At 33.8% G+C, this 24,901-nt stretch overlaps 1 protein-coding gene across 3 annotated transcripts in view; it reads left to right on the top strand.

Moving 5' to 3' along the window:
• Positions 1-24,901, top strand: part of Chm (CHM Rab escort protein) — a 165,457-nt gene that overhangs the window by 104,209 nt on the left and 36,347 nt on the right. For all 3 annotated transcript variants that reach the window (XM_071606229.1, XM_071606228.1, XM_071606230.1), the window contains 4 exons: positions 10,938-11,015; positions 20,815-20,919; positions 21,315-21,378; positions 24,617-24,713. In XM_071606229.1, the coding sequence (XP_071462330.1) occupies positions 10,938-11,015; positions 20,815-20,919; positions 21,315-21,378; positions 24,617-24,713 (344 nt within the window). The remainder of the gene's footprint in view (positions 1-10,937; positions 11,016-20,814; positions 20,920-21,314; positions 21,379-24,616; positions 24,714-24,901) is intronic.

Below are 24,901 nucleotides of genomic sequence, written 5' to 3'. Positions count from 1 at the left end.
TTATTTTTTATAATCTGTGAGGTGAAATAATACTTAGGTATGGGCTAGATTTGTCCTCCTGAATGTCAGTTGGCAATTCCTTGTTATAGGTAAATAACATTTTTTATTTGCATAGTTGGGAGGATGGTATCTTTCGCCAGAGTGAAATTTTTTTTTTTGGTCCTGGGTATTGGACACAGAGGTGCTTTACCACTGAGCCACAACCCTAGTGCTGTTTATTTTTTATTTTGATACAGGGTCCCAATAAGTTGCTTAGGGCCTTGTTAAGTTGCAGAGTCTGGTCTCAGACTTGCAGTCCTCCTGCCTCAGCCTTCCTAGTCACTGGGATTACTGGCATGCACCACCATACCTGGCCAAACTGAGTTTTAAAAAGAAATTTATTGTGACTATTCTAAAATACACATTTATTACGTCAAACTCACAGTTAGCAACTAGGTAGTAAATTTATACCATAGACAGTCTCCTTTTGGATTTTGACTTGCTGTGTAAAATGAGTATTCCTTAAGGAAGCCACAGGCATTCCAGTAGTATTTTTCTTTTTCCTGATTGATAGCATACAATTTACAGGTTTAACCTTATCTCTTTCCTAATTATTGTATCATTTCTTCTTATTGTCTTCATGTTAGACTTTCTCCTCAGTTTCCACTCTTCATTGTTTATCCTGAATTCCTTCTTTAAACCTCAGCTGCTGTCCTGCTTCCTTCCTCTTCCCTAACAAGGGAACAAATTCTTCTATCTACTTTTTAACCTATCCTTCCATAATTATTTCATCATTTAACTACTTCCTGTTCTTCACCACTTTGTATATCCATTCATTCTTTCATTCATTCAGATATCCATGCAAATTCACAACTTTCTGCTCTTTCTCATACTTCTTTGCTTTATAAAACCTATCCCCACTCTATAACAATCTGCTACTCCTCTTCAAGTCTTGATTTAGTACAGTTATGAGATCTACTTCCTCTTTCCACTAGAAGTGGTGTATTTTTAGGCCAATAGTTTAATATTTCTGATATATTGTAAGATTATGTTAAAGGTTTCCTTCAAATCTCCAATGCACACTGAATCTTTAGTCTTTGAATTCTACTATTGTACTTATACTCCTTAGTTTAGTCTTTAATTTTTCTCTTTGTTACACTTATGTCATTTGTCTCATGTTTAACAGAAGGCTAAATCCATAACTTACATGTTTCTACCTACTATAAAACTAATGCAGTGGAGGACTCTTAATAAATGAATATTTGGTTGATTTGGTTTTATTCTTACATACAACCCTAGCTGAATAAAAGCAGACAGCTGTACCTTCAGTCCTGAACTAGTACCATTAACCTTTGAACTAAGAAGACTTGCAGGCCTTTCCTGGAATTTGCTAACACAACTGAATATCCTGTTTTTATTTGATTTATGTAAGCCAACAAAGGGAAAAAATTAAAAGTACCATATCCTCTCTGTGATTATAGAAACCTGGACCACTTTTGCATATAAACCATCTCAGTTTAAAATATAACAGTCTTAAAAAAGGGTTCAGTTATGTAAGGGTCAGTTAAAGGAAATGAGTTGATCTGGGGAGTTGAAAAGGTATCCATGCTATACAGTTTCACCATATAACCTGGAGACCACAGAGCAATATGGCTAACTATTACTTTAATATGACACTCAATTTTGTAATAAACAGCTAACGGGTGAAATTCTTGAATGTAGAACCCACAGGAAGAAACAGCATGGTTTTTGTGAGGTAATTATACCTTAGCCATCTAACAGAGTTCTTTGAGAGGGATAAATAAGTGTGAAAAGGGGGGAGCCAGTGAACATTTGGATTTTCAAAAAGCCTTTGATAAAATTTTGTACTGAAGACTGCTTTAAAAAAAAAATAAATGGTCTCTCACCATGGGGTTGGGGATAATGTTTAGTCATGCATAGAGATCTAGTTTAAACACAGGAAGGAAGGAAGGGGGTGGTTTAAATGAACTCTTACTTGCATGAGGAGATTTTTACAGTAGACTCCCAAGGATCAGTGTGTAGGTTTTAGTGGGTGTATTTGTTTGTTTACATATTTATAAATGATTACTGAGTCAGCATAGTAACTTCCCATCCTATCAGTAACCCTTTTTCCAGTTTATGGTTGACACTGAGAGCTTATATAGATCCAAAATTTTTAAGCTGAAGAGTATTAGCAGATGGACTGTTTCACAAGGGCCATGTGAAAAAAGTAGGGAAATGGCTGTGTCTCTAACATCATGGTCTTTGTATATATTTTTCAACCAGTAAAGAGTTATAGGAGTCATTACATCGGGCTTTTAAATAATGTTATTTTTGTTTCTAAATTGAAAAATACCCGCATAATACTAGACATAGCCATGAAGGGCATTAGAAATGAAAAAGAGGAGCATATTATCTAGATTCAAACTTGGTACCTCTTGAATATTATTTATGCATTTTGAGTTTTCAAGAGTACATATCAGCATAGAACAGGGATTTAAATAAGGATTATTCAAACCATGAGTAATTATATCATGGAAAGACTCAGACCTGAGAAAGAGGCTGAGTAAGGAGATTGATTTAAGGAAATCTCAAGAGATTAAATAGGTTTACTATAGACTTGTTTTCTATATCCCAAAAGTTTGAACAAAGGGCTTACTTTTGAATTTGAACGAGCTACTTTTAAATGAATTTACTTAGGTAGATAAGTCATAAATACTAAAGATGGGTCTGTTAGACTGAATGTTCAGACTCAAAGGTTCAGCATTAAGAGCTTAGCTGGAATTAAAATGTTTAAAGAATAACAGGAAATACCAGTTAATGTTTTCCATCAAAAGTCCTCTCAATGTCATTGTGATAAGCTATATTGAGATATTTATTGAGTTTGTGTGGTGTTTGTCACCCATGTACAAACCAGGCATCCATTGTACATGTGAATATAGATATGGAGCCTAGGTTGTGACCCAGGCATATAAATTGACCCCCCCCAATATTTTGAAAGGCCTTATTTTTAAAAGACTGAATGATGACTTGTATTCGATAATTTATGTTAATTTATTCTGGGCCCCTGGTGTAGTTATTAATATAGATCTGTTTCTGCCATCCAATACATAAGTTTTAGTGTGACTTTCCTATAGAAGGTTAAATTTAAGGACAGCTGGAAAAGCTGGGGAAAAAATGAATATATCATCTACAGAATGTCACCAAGAACAGAGGAAGCTAGATATATGACTAAGATCTGTAAAATAGAGGCAGTTTCTGGGAGTAAGTTTTCTGAAGGCTATGTATTGCTTTTTGACAGCTTTTTCTAAGTTAAGCATGATGATTATGCCTTCTAAGAGTGACAGCAGTGCCTAAAGTACAATCCATCTGCCCACAACCTTTTCCTTGAGCGTGAAATCTGCATCCTAATTGCACCAAATAATCTGTTGAATTATCAACAGTGCTGTTCTTCCACATTCATGGTAGCTCCTTGAAGGCACAAAAACTAATCTGCTCACTGTCCTCCTGTGTACAAATTAGTACCCAGAATATCTTGATTAAAGTTCAAGAGATAGTGGATATTGAGGTTGGTATCAATTAGTTGTCTATAATTACCTCCCAGGAGGAACATGAATGCTTCTAGAGTACCCCTTCAAAGCAATACCTGGTATAGGAAGATTATCCGTCTTGAGAAGTTGCATTTGATTGTTACACATTACAAGGGGGAGAATCTGCCTCTGATTATGGAAATTACCTTAACTTTTTTTCAGGAGGATATCTCCCTCCTACATTCTGTCTATCAGTGATACTTATCAGCTTTATGTCTTAAATGTGTACCCAATCTCTTTACTTTGTTGTCTGTATTGTCACTACCTTGCTTCAGGTTGCCATCATCTTTGATTTGGTCTATGGCAGAATCTTCCACTCTTACCCACTTAACAATTCTACACAGAACAGCCAGACCTATCTTTTAAAAAATATGAATCTTATCATATCACTGCTGTTCTCAAACCCTTCTAGTGGTTTCTTATTATATTTTGAATAAAATTCCAGTTCCTCATCATGGCCTTCAAACCTTGTCTGGTCAGGCCCCTGACTTATTTTTTGTGATGTCATTTAATACTATATTTCTTCCTGATCCTGTGTTCAACTCTCTTCCTCAAACATACTAAGCTAGTTTGTACTTCAAGTTTGGAAATTTACTGGTTAATCTGTTTGAGATGTTGCTCCTTCAAATCTTCATGTGGTTACTTTCTTTGGTTTCTCTGGTGTCAGCTCAAACCTTAGTTTCTGAGAATGGGTATCTCTAATTAACTTGCATAACATTCCACCCTCTGTGTTACCATCATATTATCTTGTTTTCTGTTTGGTTTTCAGAAAACTTGCCACTATCTACAGTTATCTTATTTCTTTATTGTCTCTCTCACAGTAGATAAGTTATATGGCAATAAAGACAAATTTGTGTTGTTTACTTTTGTGTCTCCAGTGTCCAGAACTATGTCTGGTTCATAGTAGCCTTCATTTCATATATGTTTAGGAAGGAAGGAGTAAACCTCATTGTTTGTTGCTATCAGTACGAACAGTGCTCTTAGAACTGTCACAGATCTCTCTGTGGAAGGTCTTTGAATTGACCCTGTGCTTAAGTTGCTTAAAGTCTATTGGAAGAAGCTGCAGAGATCTTGAACATCTGGAGGCAGATTCTTGCACAGAGCAATGTAGTCTATAGACCCTACATGGATTGTTGTATATTCTGTAAACCTTGTCTTGTTTGCTGTTGGAGGTGATAGCTAACATAAGCTGCAATGCCTTGATTATTAATGATGTGCCGGATACACAGTAAGGACTTCATATTCATTAACTCAATCCATGGGCAACCCTATGTAGTTATTATTATTTCCATTGTATGGTCTTGCAAACTGAAACAAAAGTCATACAGCTAGTAAGTGGGATGATCAAGAAAGGAATCTGATTCTGGATTTGGGAAGTCCATGTTGATATCACAACCATCTTTGAGAACTGATTTTTGCAATTCACATATCATAACTGAGAGTGTGTGTTTGGCTTCTGATGGCCTGGGAATTTTGATTTGGTTGATCACTGCTTACCAGACAAGCGCCCCTCAGTTTGTGTCACCAAGACTGGTATAAGATGTGGCCAGCTGTTTTGACTGTTCTTATTCACTGTGAATGAGTGATTGTGGTAGTGGGGCACTCAGTGGAGGAATCTATCTATCTGTCTATCTATCTATCTACCTATCTACCTACCTACCTACCTACTACCTACCTATCATCCTGCTGAACAGAGTCAAGCTTCATCTCTACTGGATGATGAATTCCAGGAGCTTATAGCAGGGTGTGAGGGCTAACATGGGATTGTTGTGATCACAACACAGTTTACTGCAGCTGCAAGAGTTGTGGCCTATTACTTACCTCTTGCGAATGTGTTTAGTGCTGAGCCAATAGGAAATCTAAGTTGAGTTTAATAATAGGTTATGTTTTAGTATGGATCTTGGGGAGAGATGCTGTTGTGACTTACATGCTGCCCAATGTTGCCTTCCCAGGAGGCAGATCCATTACAGCAAAAATTTAGCATTCACTTCTGACACCTAACATATAAATACTCTTCTTCCCTCTACTTACTTCTCAAAGAAAGATACCAAATACCAAGAAGTAGAATTAAGGATGGAAGTATAATTGAACCTTCTGCTAAGTAATATAAACATGTAAGCAGTACATAATATATTTATATAAACATCTTGTATATGTATATAACCCATAAGCATGCCATGTGACATATGGTAAGACTGCATTCATGGTGTGTGTATGTGTTAAAAACATTAATACTTTTGCCACCCCCCCATGTCTATGTGCATTTAAGTATATAAAATAAACATTCACAAATATGTAGGTCTCCCTACACGTTTTTCAGAGCAGCAGGCACGAGTAAAAATGATAGAAAACTCAATGTGTTGTTTTAATATAGTGCTATGATAAATATATATGCATGAATGTAGCAACACAGTTGAACTCAGTTGGAACAACTGAGGCCTTATTGTATCTCAAAGCACTTAGACATATCTTACAGTTGAATGTAACTGCTGATGTATTTGTTTATGGTATACACTGGGATGTCACTAAAGCACAGTGATGATGACCAGTGGTCAGTTTTTTTTCCCCCTTCTGTAATAGACCCTTTTTTGTTTGGTTTGTTTTTAATAGCATTTGACAAAGTGTTCAAATGTGTTTTTGTAGTGATCTTCGGAGGAAAAGTACTACTTACTCTATTTAGAACACTTGTAGATTTCTTTTTGTACGATCAGTCCCATAATACATACTTAATTGCCTCTAGGTCTCATACTACCCTAGAGAAGGTAGGTGTACAGAACAACCTTGCTAGGCATTCTGTCAGGTCCCAGGATGGCTGCTATAAACTGAACCAAAATGGACGCCTGACCATCTCTATTTTTGTTGCTCTTTTGGATAGCTTAATTTTCCATTGGTAAAGCCTGTTACTCCTTGGGTTGCTAGGCTGCCATTTAAGGCACTGAAAAGCAAGCATTTATCTAGTGGAGCCTTATTACTTTCTTGTGTTTCTTCCATGCAGTGCATGCCAACTGTTAATAGATCATATTGTTGAAAAGCAGGTAATTTTTGATAGATTCTAAAAAGAGTTACAGATATTGCTTATATTTTATATTTAAATATATTTTAGAGGCCTCGTTTAGCTCAAAAAACAAAGTTTCAGGATACTTGATAAAATAACTATACTAACAATATGTTCTGTAAACAATGTAATACATAATGAAAGGCAGTCTTTATAGACATTACATTAATTTCAGTTAAATGTATCACTCAGTCTTTTGATAATATAATTATAGTCTGTGTCATGATATTTTATAATTTTAACCTTATATTCAGAACCAAATTCCAGTTGGTTCTGAACTTGATTCCTTTGTTTCCTCTTGGAATCTAGGATGACATTTAAAAATAGCTTTTCTTCAATGGGGGATTGACACAACAAGGTTAAGTCTTCTCTAATGTTCTGTGTATATGTGCATGTATATATAAACCTGAACCAAATTGACTAAAATGAAAAACTCAGTGGATGCATTTGTAACAGCTCATCCGTAGCGGTGCTTGCAAGCATGGTGCTCTCTCAAACGACATAAAGATATCCCAATTAAAACATTGGTCTGGTCCATAGTTATAACTTGTTCATTTTAGGGCCTTAACCTAATTCAGCCTATTTATGTGGAATTGGCCAGTAATAGTTCATTTTCATATGGGCTCTTTCAGTATAAACAGGAAATTGACATTGAAAACAGGGTCAATTGTCTTGATCACATCAACTTTCTCTGCACCAGTATCCCCCCCATCAACAACAGAAGGCAGTATATCACCTTGTAAAATAGTTCACCGAAAGATTTATTTTTTTCTAACCCTTTTTAGACTCTGATAGTGTCTAATATCTCAATACCAGATGTGCCAGCATGATTGATAAATATTGTTATATAAGTTTATATGTGATTGCTGAACAGGACTTAATACAAAAGGAGAGCATCTTACAGCTGGTGTCCTAGGTAAAATATATAGTGTTCACAAGTCTTCTCAAGCATAGGGATTTTTACCTGCTGACTCTAATATGCCTTTGTTGTACTTTCTAAACTTCTTATTTGGAAAATAATTTATTTATATCTTTGAGGATTTATATCAGAACAAATTATTACCTAACCTTGAATCTACCAAAGCCAGCTTTGTCATATACACTAAAGTGATTGAATTTAGAAAGACAGTAGAAACATTCCCCCATACTTGGAGAATGTCATTTATTTCTACCATTTATACTTGAAATCTTTGTAGAGTATAAAATATTTTCAGAATGCCTCAGATAGTACACAGAATAACAAAGAAAAACCATGTACTCCTGGTTTTTTCAGATCTTAAAATTTGACCATATTTGAAGAATTTGAGCAATTGAAATCTTCAGTATAACTTTTATTCCCTCCCTTCAAAGAAGTACTATGCTGAATTTGGTATTTATAATTCTGTTGAATTTTTACATACTTCATATATCATCTATCTATCCACCCACCCACCTTCCTACCCACCCACCCTCCTACCTATCTGTATACTCTTAATTGAGATATAACATTATTTTGCTTATAAAGTTGTTAAAATTTTTGTAAATGATATCCCTGAAAGTATTCTTCTCTAACTTGCTATTATCAATCAGTATTAATGTTTTGAAATGTGTCCATATTTGTAGATGGGGCTGGAGTTAATTCATTTTAATTTTAAGGTATTAGGCTGTACAGTTAGAGGATGTAGTCTCCAAAAGACCACTCACAATTATAATACCAGCTGCTAGATTGTGGGTTCTACAGAATTACCCTCAGGTTTGATTATTTACTACATGGACTTGACAGGGTTCCTTAAAAGCTGTTATTGTTTTAGTTTATTCGAGGGAATACATATAGATTGAAGTTAGTCAAGTAAAGAAATGTATAGGACAGAGCCCAGAAGGGTTCCCAATGTGGAGTTTCCAGTTGTCCTTTGACTACTTACAAGTATTGAGGTGAAATTCTTTACTACAACATATGAATATATATTTTCTTTTATTTATTCTTCTCTTGATGGATATTTGGGTTGTCTGTGAATACTACCTCTTTTATTTATTAATGAACACATATATTTCTGTATGGCATGTACTAACTTCTTTACAAATATTAATTCCTTTCTTGCCCAAAAGGACACTTATTATATAAATCAGTGATACTATTCTATACTTGAGAAAAATAGGATACAGGTAGGCTAAATATCTCATTCAAGGTCACAGAGCTAGTAGATGGAATAGTTGGTAAATGAACTTAGGTAGTCAAAATTCTTCCTGTTAACCTTATGCTGTGCACATATATCTGTATATGTATGAGGCTTGGTAAAAGCCCTATGTCTAACAATAGAATTGATGCTCTGTGGATACATGAATCTTGAACTTGACTAGATTTGCCAAAATGTTATACAAACTTTTTAAGCAATTAGTTTAAACAGTTAGTAATATAATCTTTGCCAGTCTGTGGTTTGTCTTTACTTTTTTTGTTCAGATATTTAAATGTTTAAAGTGTTCCATTTCCAGTCTTTTTCCTTTATGATTTTTGCATCATATTGAACTAATCTTTTCCTCAGTTAAAAAACATGTCCTTCTATATATTCTTGTAAAATTATTACTTTTTACATGTATGTCTTTCAATTACCTGGAATTGATTTTGAATATGGCATAAAGCAAAGACGTAATTATTTTCCTTATATAGACAAACTATTGTCTCCAAGCCATTTTCAATAGTCCATTCTTTCTCTAGTTGTTTACAGTGCTACTTCTGTCATATAATCATTTCCGAATATGCATAGTTCTTATCTATTAATTTCCTATTGCCACCATAAAAAACTTAATAACTTAAAACAACATAAATTTATTATATTACATCCTGGAGGTCAGAAGTCTAAAACTGGTTAGCAGGGCTGCATTCCTTCTTGGGGCACTAGGGAAGACTCTGTTCCTTGCCTTTTTATCAGTTTAAAGAGGCCTCCTCTGCATTTCTTGGCTTGAGTCCCCCTTCCAGCAGTGGAGACACTCTGATCTCTGCTCCCATTTTCACATCTTCTTTGACTTTCTTATACTTTCTTCTGAAGAACCTTGTAATTATATTGTACCCACCATGATAATATTCCCATCCTAAGATCTTTAATATAATCACACCTAGAAAGTCCTTCTTTCCATGTAAGATTACTTATTCACATTCCAAGGGACTGAGATGTGGATATCTTGGGGAAGATGTGTGTGTGTGGGGGAGGGGTTGGCATTTTCAGCATACTGCAGCCTTCCTTGTGGACATTTCATTAATCTTTTCTCATATTTTTGATTCATATGTTTGAGTCACACTAATAATCTGATAGTTATATCTGAATAATATTTTGAGAAGTTTAGTTCTGCTCTTTGTGTGCTGATTCTCCCTTAGGGTTTGACATATTTCTTAATATGTGATTTTGGACTATAAATTCATCATTAGGGGTATCTTATTTTTGACAATTGCACATGGCCTTGGTTGAAGTCATATCTTGGTAGAAAGCTTTAGCAATTGCTTCCTCCAGGTTTCCGAGTTATCACTAACTTCTCATGATATTTCATTTGGTTACACTGATTGTCTCCCTAGCTTATGTGAGAGTAGACCACTTGCTGTGAACACAGTTATAATCTTCTCTACCCAGACTTAAGACAAAACTAATGATTCATTTTCTCCCTCTGTTAGTAAGTGGATTTCTTTCTGAGACCACCATTTAATTGAGATGCAGCCCCATAAACATCCAGATGTTATGAGAGATTAGTTATTTTTCTGCTCCCTGGCTTGTTTAGATCTTAAGGCATCTCCTATGTGGACATTAAAACCCCAAAACTTAGGTTGCTGAGTTAGGAAACTTCTTAGAGCTTCTGCTGCATTAACTCATACACTTGCTGTTCTAGTTTTCAATTCCCAGTTAAATTTTGGCTCTTGGTCATTTCGCTTACTTTTGTGGTAAGTAAAGGGGTCTCCCAAAGTTTTCCCTTCCTGGTCCCTCTTTAACACTTTTACTATGGTGATTTTGATTGGGTGTCTTACATATCACCTTGTGAAGATATTTGTGGTTTATGCATCTTAAGTATGCAGGAGCTGATTTTAGGGGATAATCATCACCTGCTTGGGAACCCTTCTGGCTTGGTCACAATTGCATGTGTTAACATTGTATTATTAGCAATAACAGCTCTGCTGCATCAAGATATTGCTAATCTTACTTCTGATAGACTCTTAATACCATGATGGAGAAAATTATAAATGATCATATATTTTTCTGTAATATCAGTTATTAAATGTAAGACACTTAAAATACTCTTACCTTAATTTCAACTCAATTATCCTAATTATTATTTTTCTATTTTCTTTCTAGGATGTGTGCTGTGTTTGGTGGAATCTATTGTCTTCGCCATTCTGTACAGTGCCTTGTAGTGGACAAAGAATCCAGAAAGTAAGGATGATATAAGTAACCTTAATATATTTATACCCCAAACACAGGTGAAAAATGCTGAAGTCAATTAAAAAAAAAGATTCTTGAAAGATTCTCCTTGATATTAATAACATATCAACCTTGATTAAAAGTAATTTGTGTTTAGGTCCTCCAGAACAAGGAAAGTGAGTTCAGAATATAGAAACTAAATTAATTTCCCTGCAATATGACTATAGTCCCTGATCATCCAAGCTTGGAAGACAAATCATTTCAGCTGCCGGGGGTGGGTGATGAGTGATGTTAGTTTTCCTTGTGGCCTTACCTCCTCTAATTGATTTTCATCAGATGACAACAAAGCCCTCTGTTATTGCATTTTTAAAAATGGAGCTCACCTAAAGACTCATCAGATTAATCTCTGCTGATAATGCATGTCACTCCAAGAGAAAAGACTTTAATGAGGTTTTAGGTAGATTGTTGTCATAAACTATGCTGCCCTGTTATCTGAGGATAAATTCTTTTACAACAATAGCAGCCCTACAGGCTGGCTTAGGATTGAAATAAGAATTTATCTGCTTTTTTTTTAAGCTGAGCACTACCTATTCACCTATGTATATTTGAATTGTTTCCTAGGATTTATTATTAGTTACTAAGATATGCAGTTGTCTAAATTATATTAAATAAAATACAACTCTATATTTTCTGTGTTTCACATTGAACCTAAAATAGGTCAACTGGGTCAAGTTTTTGAAGCTGTTGAGATTGATGTATACTTTTCTTATTTGTGATATGTTCTTAAGCATCTAGTAACCTATACTTTTTGGATGACTGTTTTTAGTACTCTATAGTTTTGGTGGCATTTATTGTATTTATTTATAGAAATAATATTTTTAGAGTCATAAATGTCATATTGTGGTCTGGATCTTACAAGTTTTAAGCTATTTCTTTCATTTTTCAATAATTTTGTGTAGTCTAGGTGGCATTAAATGGCTACGAACATTTCATAGACTAGATATAGTACAATAACTAGTACTTTAAGGTATAGCAAAGAAAAAACAAAACTCCAAGTCCAATGCTTAGTGAATTTGCAATTTGTAATGTAAGATAAAATTGACACACGATTTAAAAGGCTTCTAAATCACCTTTAGCATTTTAAGAGAAAGGTATTACATAAATTGAAAATGATAATCTAAAGTTAAAAAAAAATCCACCAAAGCCCAGGGTATTCATATTTTGGCTCCTGAAGAGCTCTGTAGAAGTTCATGAATGAATGGTTTTCTGTATGACTTCCATAGACATTTCTCCTTCCGAGTTCATTTTGAAGCAAGAGCGTATTCCCATGACAGAAAATCAGATAATGAATTGCTTGTTTGGTGCTTATTTGCTTAGCCCCATACCAGTCCCACGTTATTCTCAGTGACATGAAGTATCTGCATGGCTCATTTTGCCAGGGCACTGGTACAGTAATAACACTTGTTGAACTAAGGGATACATTTACCTTACCTTTGACTTAGTTTTTATGATGTACAGTGAACAAAAGAACTCTTTTTATGTTCTGCAGAGATGACAGTTGAAACAGGTAGCTTAGATATAAAGGTCTAGAGACCAAAAAAACTGCCAGATTGGTAGTTTTCAAAGTATAATGTGTCTTTAAGAATTGTCAGGCATGCTTCTAAAAAAAGGAAGGATTTCTTGTGTTTCACCCTCAGGGAATGAAATTTGGTGATGTGCTTATGGTAGAACCAGGGAATTTCCAGTTTTATGGAACATCCCAGTTGAATACAATGTACTAATCCTTAGATGATACTGAGAAACAATTATTTGTATAAGGTAAAGTTGAAGATTTAGCCAAGCATACTGTGATCTATGATGGACTGGGGGCTCTAGGTCTTAATTTGTTCTAAGACGTTTTCAAGAGGAACCTGCCAGATATACTGGCAATCAAATGTGAACTTTAGATAGTAAGTACAATGTTTCTAATCTAACGTTTTGTATCGTTATAGAAAAATCTGAAATATAACTTTTGTTGTTTAATAATTCCTGAGACATGTGTAAAGATCTCTAGCCCTGGCATGACAGAAGACTTGGAATTCTACTGCTGTTGTGAATGACTGTGGGCAATACTTTTCTCTGGGCCAGTTCGTTTTATTATAACTTAGAAACTGAGGTTATTTTCATGTCTCCTTCCAGATCTGACATGCTTTAGTTGTCATTTAAAGTTCATAGAACTTAGTTTTCCTTAACATTTAGAAATAATGACCTTAAAATATTTTATATGCCCAAATGTAAGCCATTTTTACACATGCCCCAGTGAGAACACAAAAAGAAAAAAAAAAATATGAACAACTTATGTGTTAACTTTTATGCATATAAATGAAATACTGCAACTTCTACTTTGTGTTGTTTATCGTATCATTGATTGCTATAATCACAGTTTACAGTGAACATAATTTTCTTCTCTGTCTTGCTTTTTAAGATACACAGATTTTGGATACTACATCTGACTCTTTAATGTTTACTTCATGCCATAACTATTTATTTCTATAGTAATGGGAGAGGTTTTAATTTGGCTTGCACTTATAAAATTCTTGATATCTACCATATTCTCAAGATATGAATTGCTTAAGTAATCTAAGTTTTGCTAAGAAACAATACTTGAGAGGCTAGGGCTGCTCAGCGGTAGCGCAGTTGCCTGCCATATATATGTGAGGCACTGGGTTTGATTCTCAGCACCAAATATAAATAAATGAAATAAAGGTCTGTCAACAACTAAAAATAAATTTAAAAAAAGAAACAATACTTGAAAATTATAGATTTGTACCTTTAGTAACAATTACCAATTTATATTAATTTTTGTTTCTTTAAAAAAATCTATCAAGTCAAAAATAGTCTCTATAAATACCTAAAGTTAGCATTGATTCAGGTTGGTTCAGGCTAATATATCTTTCTCAAACACTACTTCCTCATACAAAATCAAATATTTGAGAGAAATACCCATAATAGGAGATATTTTGTGAGAACTTAAATATAATGTGAAGGATCAGTAGTTAAGGAAAAACCCTAATCTTGTAGTTAGGTGTATCCAGCACATGTTTGTTTTTAGGAAATCTTGGTATAATCTATAATCAGAATATTAAGTAAGGGATTTACTAAGATTTACACTTGTCTCCTTATAAATTTAGTTTGCTGCTCTTTGCTTTTAAAAAAAAAAAAATTTGGTAGGGGTGGGGGTGGGGGGATTGAACAGGAGTACTTTACCATTGAGCTACATTCCCAGCCCCTCTTTTTTTATTTTGAGACAAGTTGCTGAGGGTCCTGCTATACTGCTGATACTGGTGTTGAACTTGTGATTCTCTTATCTCATCCCCCACCCCTAGACGCTGGGATTATAGGTGTGCACCACCACACCTGCATCTTTCCCTATTTTTCTATGTGGAATGCTTGATATTTCCCTTACACTTTAATGTGTAAGAGCTTCACATTACATATTTAATGTGTAAGATGCGTCAGGTCAAATTTCTAAGTTCATTTCCTGATCTCACAGACTAGGTCAGAACCTTATGTTACCTACCAGTCAGGTACCTTTATATGATTATTTGATAAGTTATCTGTAGGAAAAGGCAGGATCTTACTATTGTATCCCCCAAATTTAGGCAGGTTCTTAGTACCCATTATTCTCAGTAACTTTGAATTAAATGAGTGAATGAAGATTAAAGACTAATTATAGCCTTTTTGGTACTTTTCACCTTCCATTTATAAAAGCTGATAGAAACATAAATGATCATAGTATTGAGTTTAATGAGGTAATTACATATCAAAGTACTATACAAACTTTGAGAGATAAAACAGAACATTAAGGACACACAGGAAATAATAGTATATGGAATATATAAACAAATGCATATTTATTTTTAAATAGATCTGAGTTTTGATTTTTGTTTAATTTGATTTTTCTGAGATGCACATTGCCTGTGTTATCCTCACTATATTATCCATTAATGCTACTTTCTTAATTTGAAAGACTATAGGTATGTATTAGTTGTTCTTTTCTAAATTTTAATACTGTACCCTCTGCTGGCTGTTTTTGGAATCAATGAATGTTCTTGTTGGACTAGCTTTATTGTTTTTTTTCCTTTGCAGCTAACCCTACTGGGTAAAACTCATGTAAATTAAACTTTGCCATTTAGGAGTACACTATTTGACATTTGGGTAGGCTAGGTAAGACCTTGGACCAGATATATCTATAATCAGTGGTCCTCACCTTAGGACTTCCAACTAGTGTTCCATGTGTACTTTAACTTTCTCACTTAACTGGATTTTCTGCCATGCCTTTTTTTTTTTTTTTTTTAAGATAACGTTTTTCTGATGTCAGGAACAACTGTACCTAACCTGGATGCTTGGGAGTTAGTAATAATAGTATGTTAGCATAACATGGATGATTCAATACCATTTATCATCTCTGAAGCTGTGATTTCAGTGTATCCCATTGGCAAAGGGGTAATGATTGTATTCTAGATAGTTAACCTTTAATGAACCCCATGGTAGTTGCTACAGGGATAAACAAGTAAGCAAAAGATAGACCCTGCCCTTTTATACAGAGATTGCAGTTAAGAGTGTAGGCTTTAAAGTCAGATAGACTAGAATTTGATCCTGACTTTGCTACTTTCTATATGTGTAAACTTCAACAAGTTGTTTAACTTCTTTTTACCCCAGTTTCATTACTTGGAAAGAGGAGTAATTGGCAATACCCTGCCCCATAGTATTATTATGAATATTAAATGAATAAAGCTTGTAAAAACCATTTGTTACACATAGAAAGAGTTCAGTATATATTAGTAGCAATTGTTAATATTACTGGACACCTTGGTATCTTACACAGGAAGACCTATTGTGAGGATCCTTCTATGCTAAGGAGTTTGGAGTATAATCTTTTGTATTTTTAAGCAAGACTCAGTTTGCTGCTGTTAAGTTAGTAATGATGGCAATGATTTAGAAGAAGCACTGTGATGGAAAGAGATTCTCTACCTCCTACATCAGAGATTCTGTATCAGCCCTTTCTGTCTATACTGTTCACATGCATAGAATACTTCCAACATCCATCCATTCACCATCTATGAAACAAGTATTGGTTGTTTTCTGTTTCAGGCACTGTGGACTTAGTAAACAATAAGGCAATTAGGGCCTTTTGTCCTCATGGAGCTTACTGGGGGACATTGCAAAATGAATAAATTAAGAAGGTATTTGCACACTAGGATCTGTTTAGTCTGAAGATCTGATTTTCCTTCCCTATTTAAAGAGGCTTGGTGGTTTTATATTACTTCAAAGTAAAGTCTAACACCTTTTTACACAACATATAAGACAGATCTGGCCCCTGCCTGCTTCTCTAGGCTCATCTCTATATCTTTCTTGCTTCCCATTTTATTGTCAAATAATAATGAACCAGTGGTATGTCTTTGTACTTGTTCTTGTGTTACTTGACTCTATACCCCTGCTGAGGTATTCTTGTCCTTATTTATTTGCTTAACTATACAGAGTATTCTGCATTCTAAGCTGAGTTAGATAACTCCCCTTAGCACTCTCTGATGCCCTGTCCTCATCTTATCACTGGACCTTGCTGTTATGTTAAAATACCCTGTGTCTAAATCTTCATTATATCGGGAGCTCCTTCAGGGCAAGACTTTTTTTTTTTTTTTCTTACTTTTTGGAATAGTGCTTGGTACGTGGCTGTTATATTATACATTTATGTTGAACTAATGAGGTACCAACTTGCTAGTAGTCCATTGCCTTATTATACATAATAAGAATCTGAGGCAGTATCAGTAGGGATGGAGAAAAGAGACTAATTGCAAAAAACATTTATAAAGTATAATCAAAATTTAGTAGCAGATTAGATGTAAGAAAGATTTAAGGTAAGGAAACTTGTAATTTCTGGTTGTGCCATTATCTAATAGAGGGACACCAAGGGAGGGAAGAAGGTGAGGTACCATGATAAACTCAGTTTAGGGTGTGCTAGTTTTAAAAAAGACATGGTTAGGGCTAGGAATATCTCAGTTGGTGGAGTGCTTGCCCTGCTTGCACAAAGCCCTGGGTTTAATCCCAGCACCATACACAAAAACAGATATTGTTAATAATACTACATTTTTAATGTGAAACCTCACACACAGAAGTTAACTGAGGGTGGTGATTGGATGTATTAGTTAATTTGACTGTGTTAATTATTATACAGTCTATACCTATAACATGCCATCACATTGTATTCCTGGAAAAAATATAAAATTTTTGTTTGACAATTAGATGTTTTTAAAGGAGGGTTAAAGTCTAGGAAGGAAGTAATGAAGGAAAGGAAGGGAAAGAAGAAAGGAAAGAAAGGAAGGAAGAAAAGATAAAATATGAATACAGAGCTTGTGAGAAGTCAAAACAGAAAACCATAGTTTGGGAGTTATCTACCTGTTAATGGTTTGAAACTATTGCAATAAATATTCCCTCAAGAAAAACGAGTATGAAGAAGATGGTTTCATGAATGAGATGGCCTTTTAACTAAAGCATTTCAGAAAGCTCTTAAGGGACTGTTGAGTAGGGAGAATTATATTTTCCCTTCAGTGCTTGGGAAGCTCTGAATTTCCCTAGTATTTTAATTATTTCTTTATATAATTAGTTGGGGTATTAAATCTGAAGATCATAGGGTTTGGATACCTATTTTAGTATTTTTTCTTCTGGACCAGATTCCAGATATTGAATTTTTATCTTAGTGTTTTCTTCCTTATTATCATTTTGCTATTTATGTCCTGGTATCATTGATGAACCAAGAACTGAATAACTACTGTGATTTGTTGATTTAGAAAGATTATCCCTAGAAATGTTCTGTCTGGCTCAGTGATTCTTATGATCAGCTTGGTCATTGTGTCCCTGTAACTGGGAACTCCTATCATGTTCCTCCTCAATCTACTATTTATGAGGCTCAGCAAGCCTTCATCTAAATCCTAAATGTTGTTAATCTTTAATGGCTTCCTCGGGTTTGTATGGGAGGATTGAGCAGGAGGGTATTTTAATGTGTCTGGCAGCACTGTTAATTTTGCTGTTTCCCATTACTTGAATGTCATCTAATTTTGTATTAATCTTTATAACATAAAGATTAAAAATAGGCCCCAAATCAATATTCCTTTCTTCATTGTTCTCCTGATTAGGCAGAATATATGACAGTAAGTGAAGTATCTGAGGGGAAAACAAATCTTACCACTTAAACATGTCTTGGTTTGAACAGCTTTGCTTAGGCCTAGAGCCTTAGTCCTTCAGAGTAAGAATGAGACTAACAGGTGAGTCATGTTATTATCATCTACCAGACTGAGACTGGCTTATATGACCATCACTTCAATTTCTACAGAAATAGACGTTTTCTCTGTACCAGTAGCTGTTTACTTTTTTTTCCACCTAGTACATTATAAAGATGCAACAGTAACAGTGGCATGCTTGGCTGTGATTCTTTCCTGGGATTTGGGAGCTTATCAGAATCTCCAGGGGTACTTATAATTCGAAAAAGTCCCCCAGGTGTGATTCTGATTTGCTTCCTTCTCCTTCTCCTCCTCCTTTGAGAGTCACTGTTTCATTAGAAATTTCAGCATTAATTGGCATATTTATTAGTGTCTTCTTGCAAAGTTAGGCTTACTAATTCCCATATTTCCCCTTTGAGTGGTCCCCTTAATTCCTTTGAATATCATAGCTTCTGAAACCAATGTCTGCCTGTAACTATTACCAGAGCAGCAGTGTTTGGAAACCTACAAAATAAGGAGGTTTACACAAGTTTGAGGCTGAAGTTTATTTACACAGAAACCCTTTACAAAAGTCTTACATTAAAACCTAGATTTATAGTAACATCACTCTCCTCTCAGTTTTATTTCAACTTTTGATGATGAATTTAAAGTGAAGGCTGGGATAGCTAACACCCAGGTTCTGTAATTAACATTTTGAAATACTTGCTCATTCATATAACTCCTCATACACTCTTCCTTTTACCCATCTATTAATTCATTTTTATGCATTTCACAGTAAGTTGTAGGTATCACTAAAATTTTCCCTTAACACTTCATTATATTTACCATACACTAGTATTATTCAGTGTTTTTCTTTTGATTATAAAATTTACAGTGAAGTGTCCAAATATTAAGTGTTCATTACCTGATTTTAAACAAATGTTAAATATGTATAACCCAAATACCTATTAAAAATGTACATTTTAGACCCCCCTTTTTTCTTCTCACATTTTGTCCTTTTGATTTCTATGGTTTCTGAGTGAAAGGTAAGAAAAGTTTTGTCAGTGCTTATAGGACAAATAGAGATCACTATGTGTAATGACTTATCATCACATTTTTCTTCTCCATTGCCTGAAGTACTTTGTTTTTTAAATTGCTTGTGAATGTTTCAAAACAGGAGACCAAATGAGAAACTTTTCAGTTTTTAAACAATTTATTTTGGAAAATATCTAAGTGTAATATCTTTCATCTATTTAGTTAAATATTTTATAATACTAGTTAATGGGATAGTTTAGAACAAATGTTATATTAATATGTGCTTGTTTAAAACATATATATTATGCACAAAAAAAAACATCTCTAGACATCGTAGCCTATCCTGACAAAAGTGTTTTGCCATTTATTTAAAAATATCAGTGAAACATAATCTGCCTTTAGGAAACACAAACAAAATTTCTCTCACTATTAGTCTTAAATGTTCATCATTTAAAGCCTTGATACCAGGTAGATAGCACTTATTTTGCCAATTTTAGAGCAGGTGAACATATTTTAATATTCAGCAGTATATTTTAAACATGGTATGATTTTGAGATTGTTTTCTTGGATTTTACAAGGATCATCATGTATTTCAAATAAAATAATTCTGGTCCCAAAAGTAAATTGATATTTTCATAACAAAAAGATATAGCAAACACATAGTCGTTTGCATATAGTTCCTGAAATATTGCATACTGGCTTTGTCAGTACTGGTAAGTCCATTTCAAGGATGTCGCCCTTAGTCCATTAGTTTGGATAATGAGCCCTATAAAGTACATTTATAACTTGTGGCACTGCAAGGAGATGGATTCTAATTTTCATCCTTTTATCTAGACACATTGAAAGAAGGTCAATGGAGGGTTCTATATGATTCATTGTCCCAACACATATCAGATGACAGAGACCTGATAATGTCCATGCATAAGTGTTTTCCTTATTTGGAAACAGCACTTGAAAGAAATCTTTCTATGATCATCCTTTGAAGTAAAGTGGAAACAGATATTCAAAGAAGCTCTATCCCCCCTTTTTTTTCTGTTTTAAAACATTATCAAACGCGTGAGCAGATAGCTATTCTTGAACAAAAGAGAAAGCAGTACTTAACAGAAAAATAAAAAGCCTTCAGTGGCTTGTACAGATGGTGAATAATATAACAAGATATTTAATCAACTTTTCTTTCCTTTTTTTCTTAGAACTGTTAAGGGGGGGAAGGCTCATTTTCTAAACAAAGAAAAAGCTTCCTAACATATGGAAAGCTTATAATTACATGCTAATACTTTTTATAACTTGTTTACTAATTGTAATTAAATAAGTATTTAAGTTGTATTCCATGTTCATTTTATAGATTAAAAGATGTCAAAATAGCAACAAGAATACATATTCTGTAATTAATTGTCAGTTTTGTATTAGAAAATATAGAATTGTAGAAAATTTTGTAATATTCACAAGATTTTATATTCAAACCCAGTAGCTGATTATTTTCATTTTCTTAATAATTTAATCATTAATGTAACACATTTTTGCTATGCTTATCTTCTTTATAGATGTAAAGCAATTATAGATCAGTTTGGTCAGAGAATAATCTCTAAGCATTTTCTTGTGGAGGACAGTTACTTTTCTGAGAACACATGCTCACGTGTGCAATACAGGTAAGGCGCCCCTCCACCCACAAGACAAGGGAAGGTGAAACTTAATGCTCTGTGATTGTATTGACACTTCTCTAGGATTCTGTCCTTCAAGTAACATGTAAAGTATAGCAAAGTTAAGTTATATTCAGTATCTTACCTTTCTTCTCTTATAGAGTCCTTTTTGGGGGATCTTAGCCTAATTTCAACTCTTTGTTTCAGCTGGGGTTTGTCTGTAGGTCATATACTCTTGTTTCATGAGCCAAGAAAAGATTAAAGCAGAACTTGACTTGGTTTGGGGAGGCAACACTTTTATCCTGACTTGAATCTTTGAAACAAACCTTCTGGTGGTTATATAACTATAAATGTTACTTTTTCATGAAATCTGAATCACTGCTTTACTCTTTTGTTTATTACAGGCAGATCTCCAGGGCAGTTCTGATTACAGACAGATCTGTACTAAAATCAGATTCAGATCAACAGGTAAATTCAGTTCTAGAAAAATAAAATTCAGTTCTAAAAATAAAAGTTGTGTATGTTAACATGGAAAACATACTGTTTTGATATACATGGTGAATTTTTGCTGTAGTCAAGCTAATGAACATCTATCTCTTCACAGTTTCTTTTTTTTGTAGTGAGAACACTTTAAGATCTTCTCTTAGCAAATTTTATGTATACAATGTAGTAGTATTAACTGTAGCCTCCATCCTGTGCATTAGATCTCTCAAACTTCTTCCTGCTTGATAGAAAGTCTTCTCTTCTTCAACCAATTCTCCCGTTTTGTTCACCCCCAGCCTCTAGCAACTACCATTCTACTTGGGCTTTTATGAATTTGACTTTTTTACATTGCACATATGAGATGATATAGCATCTGTGCCTGGTTTATTTAACTTATCTTTATGTCCTGAAGATTCATCCATGTTTAGTATATGATAGGATTTCCTTTTTTAAGAGAGAATAATATTCATATATCCCACATACATGTATATGAGATATATGAATATTATATACATAATATCTATACTCTATTCATTGACATACGTGTATATGGAATATTGAATATTATATGAATATTATGTACATATATATATATATATATATATATATACACACACACACACACACACTCACATACACACACTGTTTTTTATTTATTCATTGATATATACTTAGGTTGTTTCCATATATTGGCTGCAAGGAATAATGCTGGAATGAACATGGGAGTGCAGATATCTCCTTAAGATGCTGATTTCATTTCTTTACATATATACCCAGAAGCAGAATTGCTGGTTCATACAGTAGTTCTGTTCTATAATTTTTTGCAGAACCTCTATACTGTTTTCCATAATGGCTATATTAATTTACATTTCGACTAATAGTGTAAAAGCATTCCCTCACCAACACTTGATTATCTCTTGTCTCTTCCACATAGCCTTTCTAACAAATTTGAGGTATTATCTCACAGTCTAGTACTTATTATAGCATTGTTAACTAAATCTACATGAAAATATGTACAAATCAATATTGGTAAAAGTATATCAACCCATATGTACTAATATTTTAATACATTTTAAAAATAGATAAAGGAAATTATGTAATAGCCTTGATATCTTAATTTATTCTATTGGAATAAATAATTGCATCTGTATAACAGAGATATTCTGGGAAAATTCAACATGTTCTTCATTTTTACAACTTTCTGTGAAATTGAAAATATATTGTTAACAGAAAAAAAAAAAGAAAATCATTGGAGAATACATTTAAAAACCTTAGAGAAAAAAAATCGTATGGTAGACAACCCAACGGTAATAATGGAAAGCCCATCATTAGGCCTCATATGATTTAATTTCAGCATGCATTCTCATTTTTGATATTTCCTTACCTCCATTGTTCATTTCAGTACCTTTTTACTTTTCCTTATCCTTGACTCTGTAGAAATGTCTCTCTGCCTATCATTTTTTTGTCAGTCTGCATACTTAAATTCAAGGGGTATATTCCCTTTTTCTTCTAACCATATTTTACAATGACATAAAATCAGTTTACTTTGTAGGTGTGACTCTCAGATCTAATGCTACTGCTAAAAATAGCCTCCTAAAATTCCTTAAGTTAGAATGTTCCTATTATATAAAACAGTATTTGAGTGGAGAAGTTAATTAATGGTCCCAATTGTTATTGCTAATAAAATGAACATTATATGAACAAACATCAAGTATATCTGTTATACATATAAGCATAAATACTACTTTTATTTAATTATTCAGCAAAGAACAAGTGCCTTTTACCTGTCAGCCAGTGTGCTGGGTTCTGAGGAGATAGTGGTCACCTGATAGCATCTCTCCCCTCAAATAGCATACAGTTTGGCGGATACAGATACAGACAAGTAAGTAGCAAGTACAGTTTGGTGTGACAAGTGTGAGCAAGAGTATATATAAAGAATGGTATCAGTAGCTATTATATCACTTATCACAGTGGCCTTTCACTGCTGGTTGGCTTGACTGTATCTCCCATTAAGCAATGAGACATCAAACACTGTGGGATAACTAAATGATTATGACTAAAAACATGACCATATTTGGAAAAATATCTTAAGGACTCCACCAAGATGTAATAACGACTTTTGGTTCCTGTAATTATCATATTTTTTTCTGAGATACAATCAATAACCTTACCTGAACTCTGAGAACTTAGCTCTCTCAAATGTCATACAGATTGTAAAAGCCATTTAAAGAGAACTCCTTCAACCTTCTAATATCACTTCCAGAAAATTTATGTTGACTCCAGTCTGTTCTTTCTATCATGGATAGTAGCAAAGAGAGTGAAGAGGAACGTAGATATATCTTGAGCTCCAAAATATACATCAAGTAACATGGTTATGATTATTGAAATAATTTATAGTTTTAGAATGTTTGTAGTTGTTTTCTCAGTGAGTTATCAATATGACATTCCCAGTTATACCATGAGCATAAAACTTATAGGGAAAAGTACAAATGGGGCTTTACCCTTTGGTAAGCATTTCCTATATGGGAGGATATAATTTCCTGAGACTAAGGATTAACATTGAAATTTCAGCTTTACAGAGAAACAGTGATCCAATAGTCATTTGGAATCTTTTAAATATAAAGCTATATAACATATCCCTAGTGTCTAGGCAGCATACTGTATATCAGAAACCAATTCTTAATAATAATTTCATGTTTTACTTCTAATTCTGAATTTCTGGTTTTATTAATGAAGTCCTATAATTAATGTGAAACCATTCATTTTGAAGCATTTCTTATAAATTTTCTTTCCACATTTCATTGTCCTTGGAATTGGTAATGTATTTAATTCTTAATGCTCTGTAACTACTATTTGAAGCCATTATGAGTAATCAAAAGTCAATTGACATGGTCTGATTTCAAACAACAAAGTGCATATATTTCAAAAGTAAAAGTTACAATTGCATCCTTGAAAATAATAGTTGATAAATTTAATAAATATTAAACACTTGAACAATTATTAAATTATATGAACACAACATAGGATAAAGTACAAATAATGCAGAAATTAAATATCAAGACAAATAATACATGTTTCAAATTCTGTTTTAAAATTAAATCCTATAAGCAAATTTTTTAAAATATCAAGGGATATTTAGAAGTTTGGAAGTTAGCACTCTAATGATAAAAGAATACAAATGAGATCTAAGAGCTGTGTCTGATATTTTGTTTCTGCTTTTTAGATTTCCATTTTAATAGTACCAGCAGAGGAGCCAGGAAGTTTTTCTGTTCGAGTCATTGAGTTATGTTCTTCAACGATGACATGCATGAAAGGCACCTGTAAGCATATTAGTTGGGTTATTTGTGTTTTTTGTTTGCTCAAGGAGTAAGGGAGGGGGGCACTGTTGCAGTTGCCAGATTGTATTTCTGGAGATTTTTTCCCTTTATTATTCATAGTACTTATGCATATAATGTAAAGTCATACAGTAACTCATTTCATACCTTACCCTTGCCTGAAAACATTTGTA

Source organism: Marmota flaviventris, chromosome X (assembly GCF_047511675.1).
Source record: "Marmota flaviventris isolate mMarFla1 chromosome X, mMarFla1.hap1, whole genome shotgun sequence".
NCBI lineage: Eukaryota > Metazoa > Chordata > Mammalia > Rodentia > Sciuridae > Marmota > Marmota flaviventris.
The sequence above is the reverse complement of the archived record's forward strand: the minus strand, read 5'-3'. Positions and strand labels throughout refer to the sequence as shown.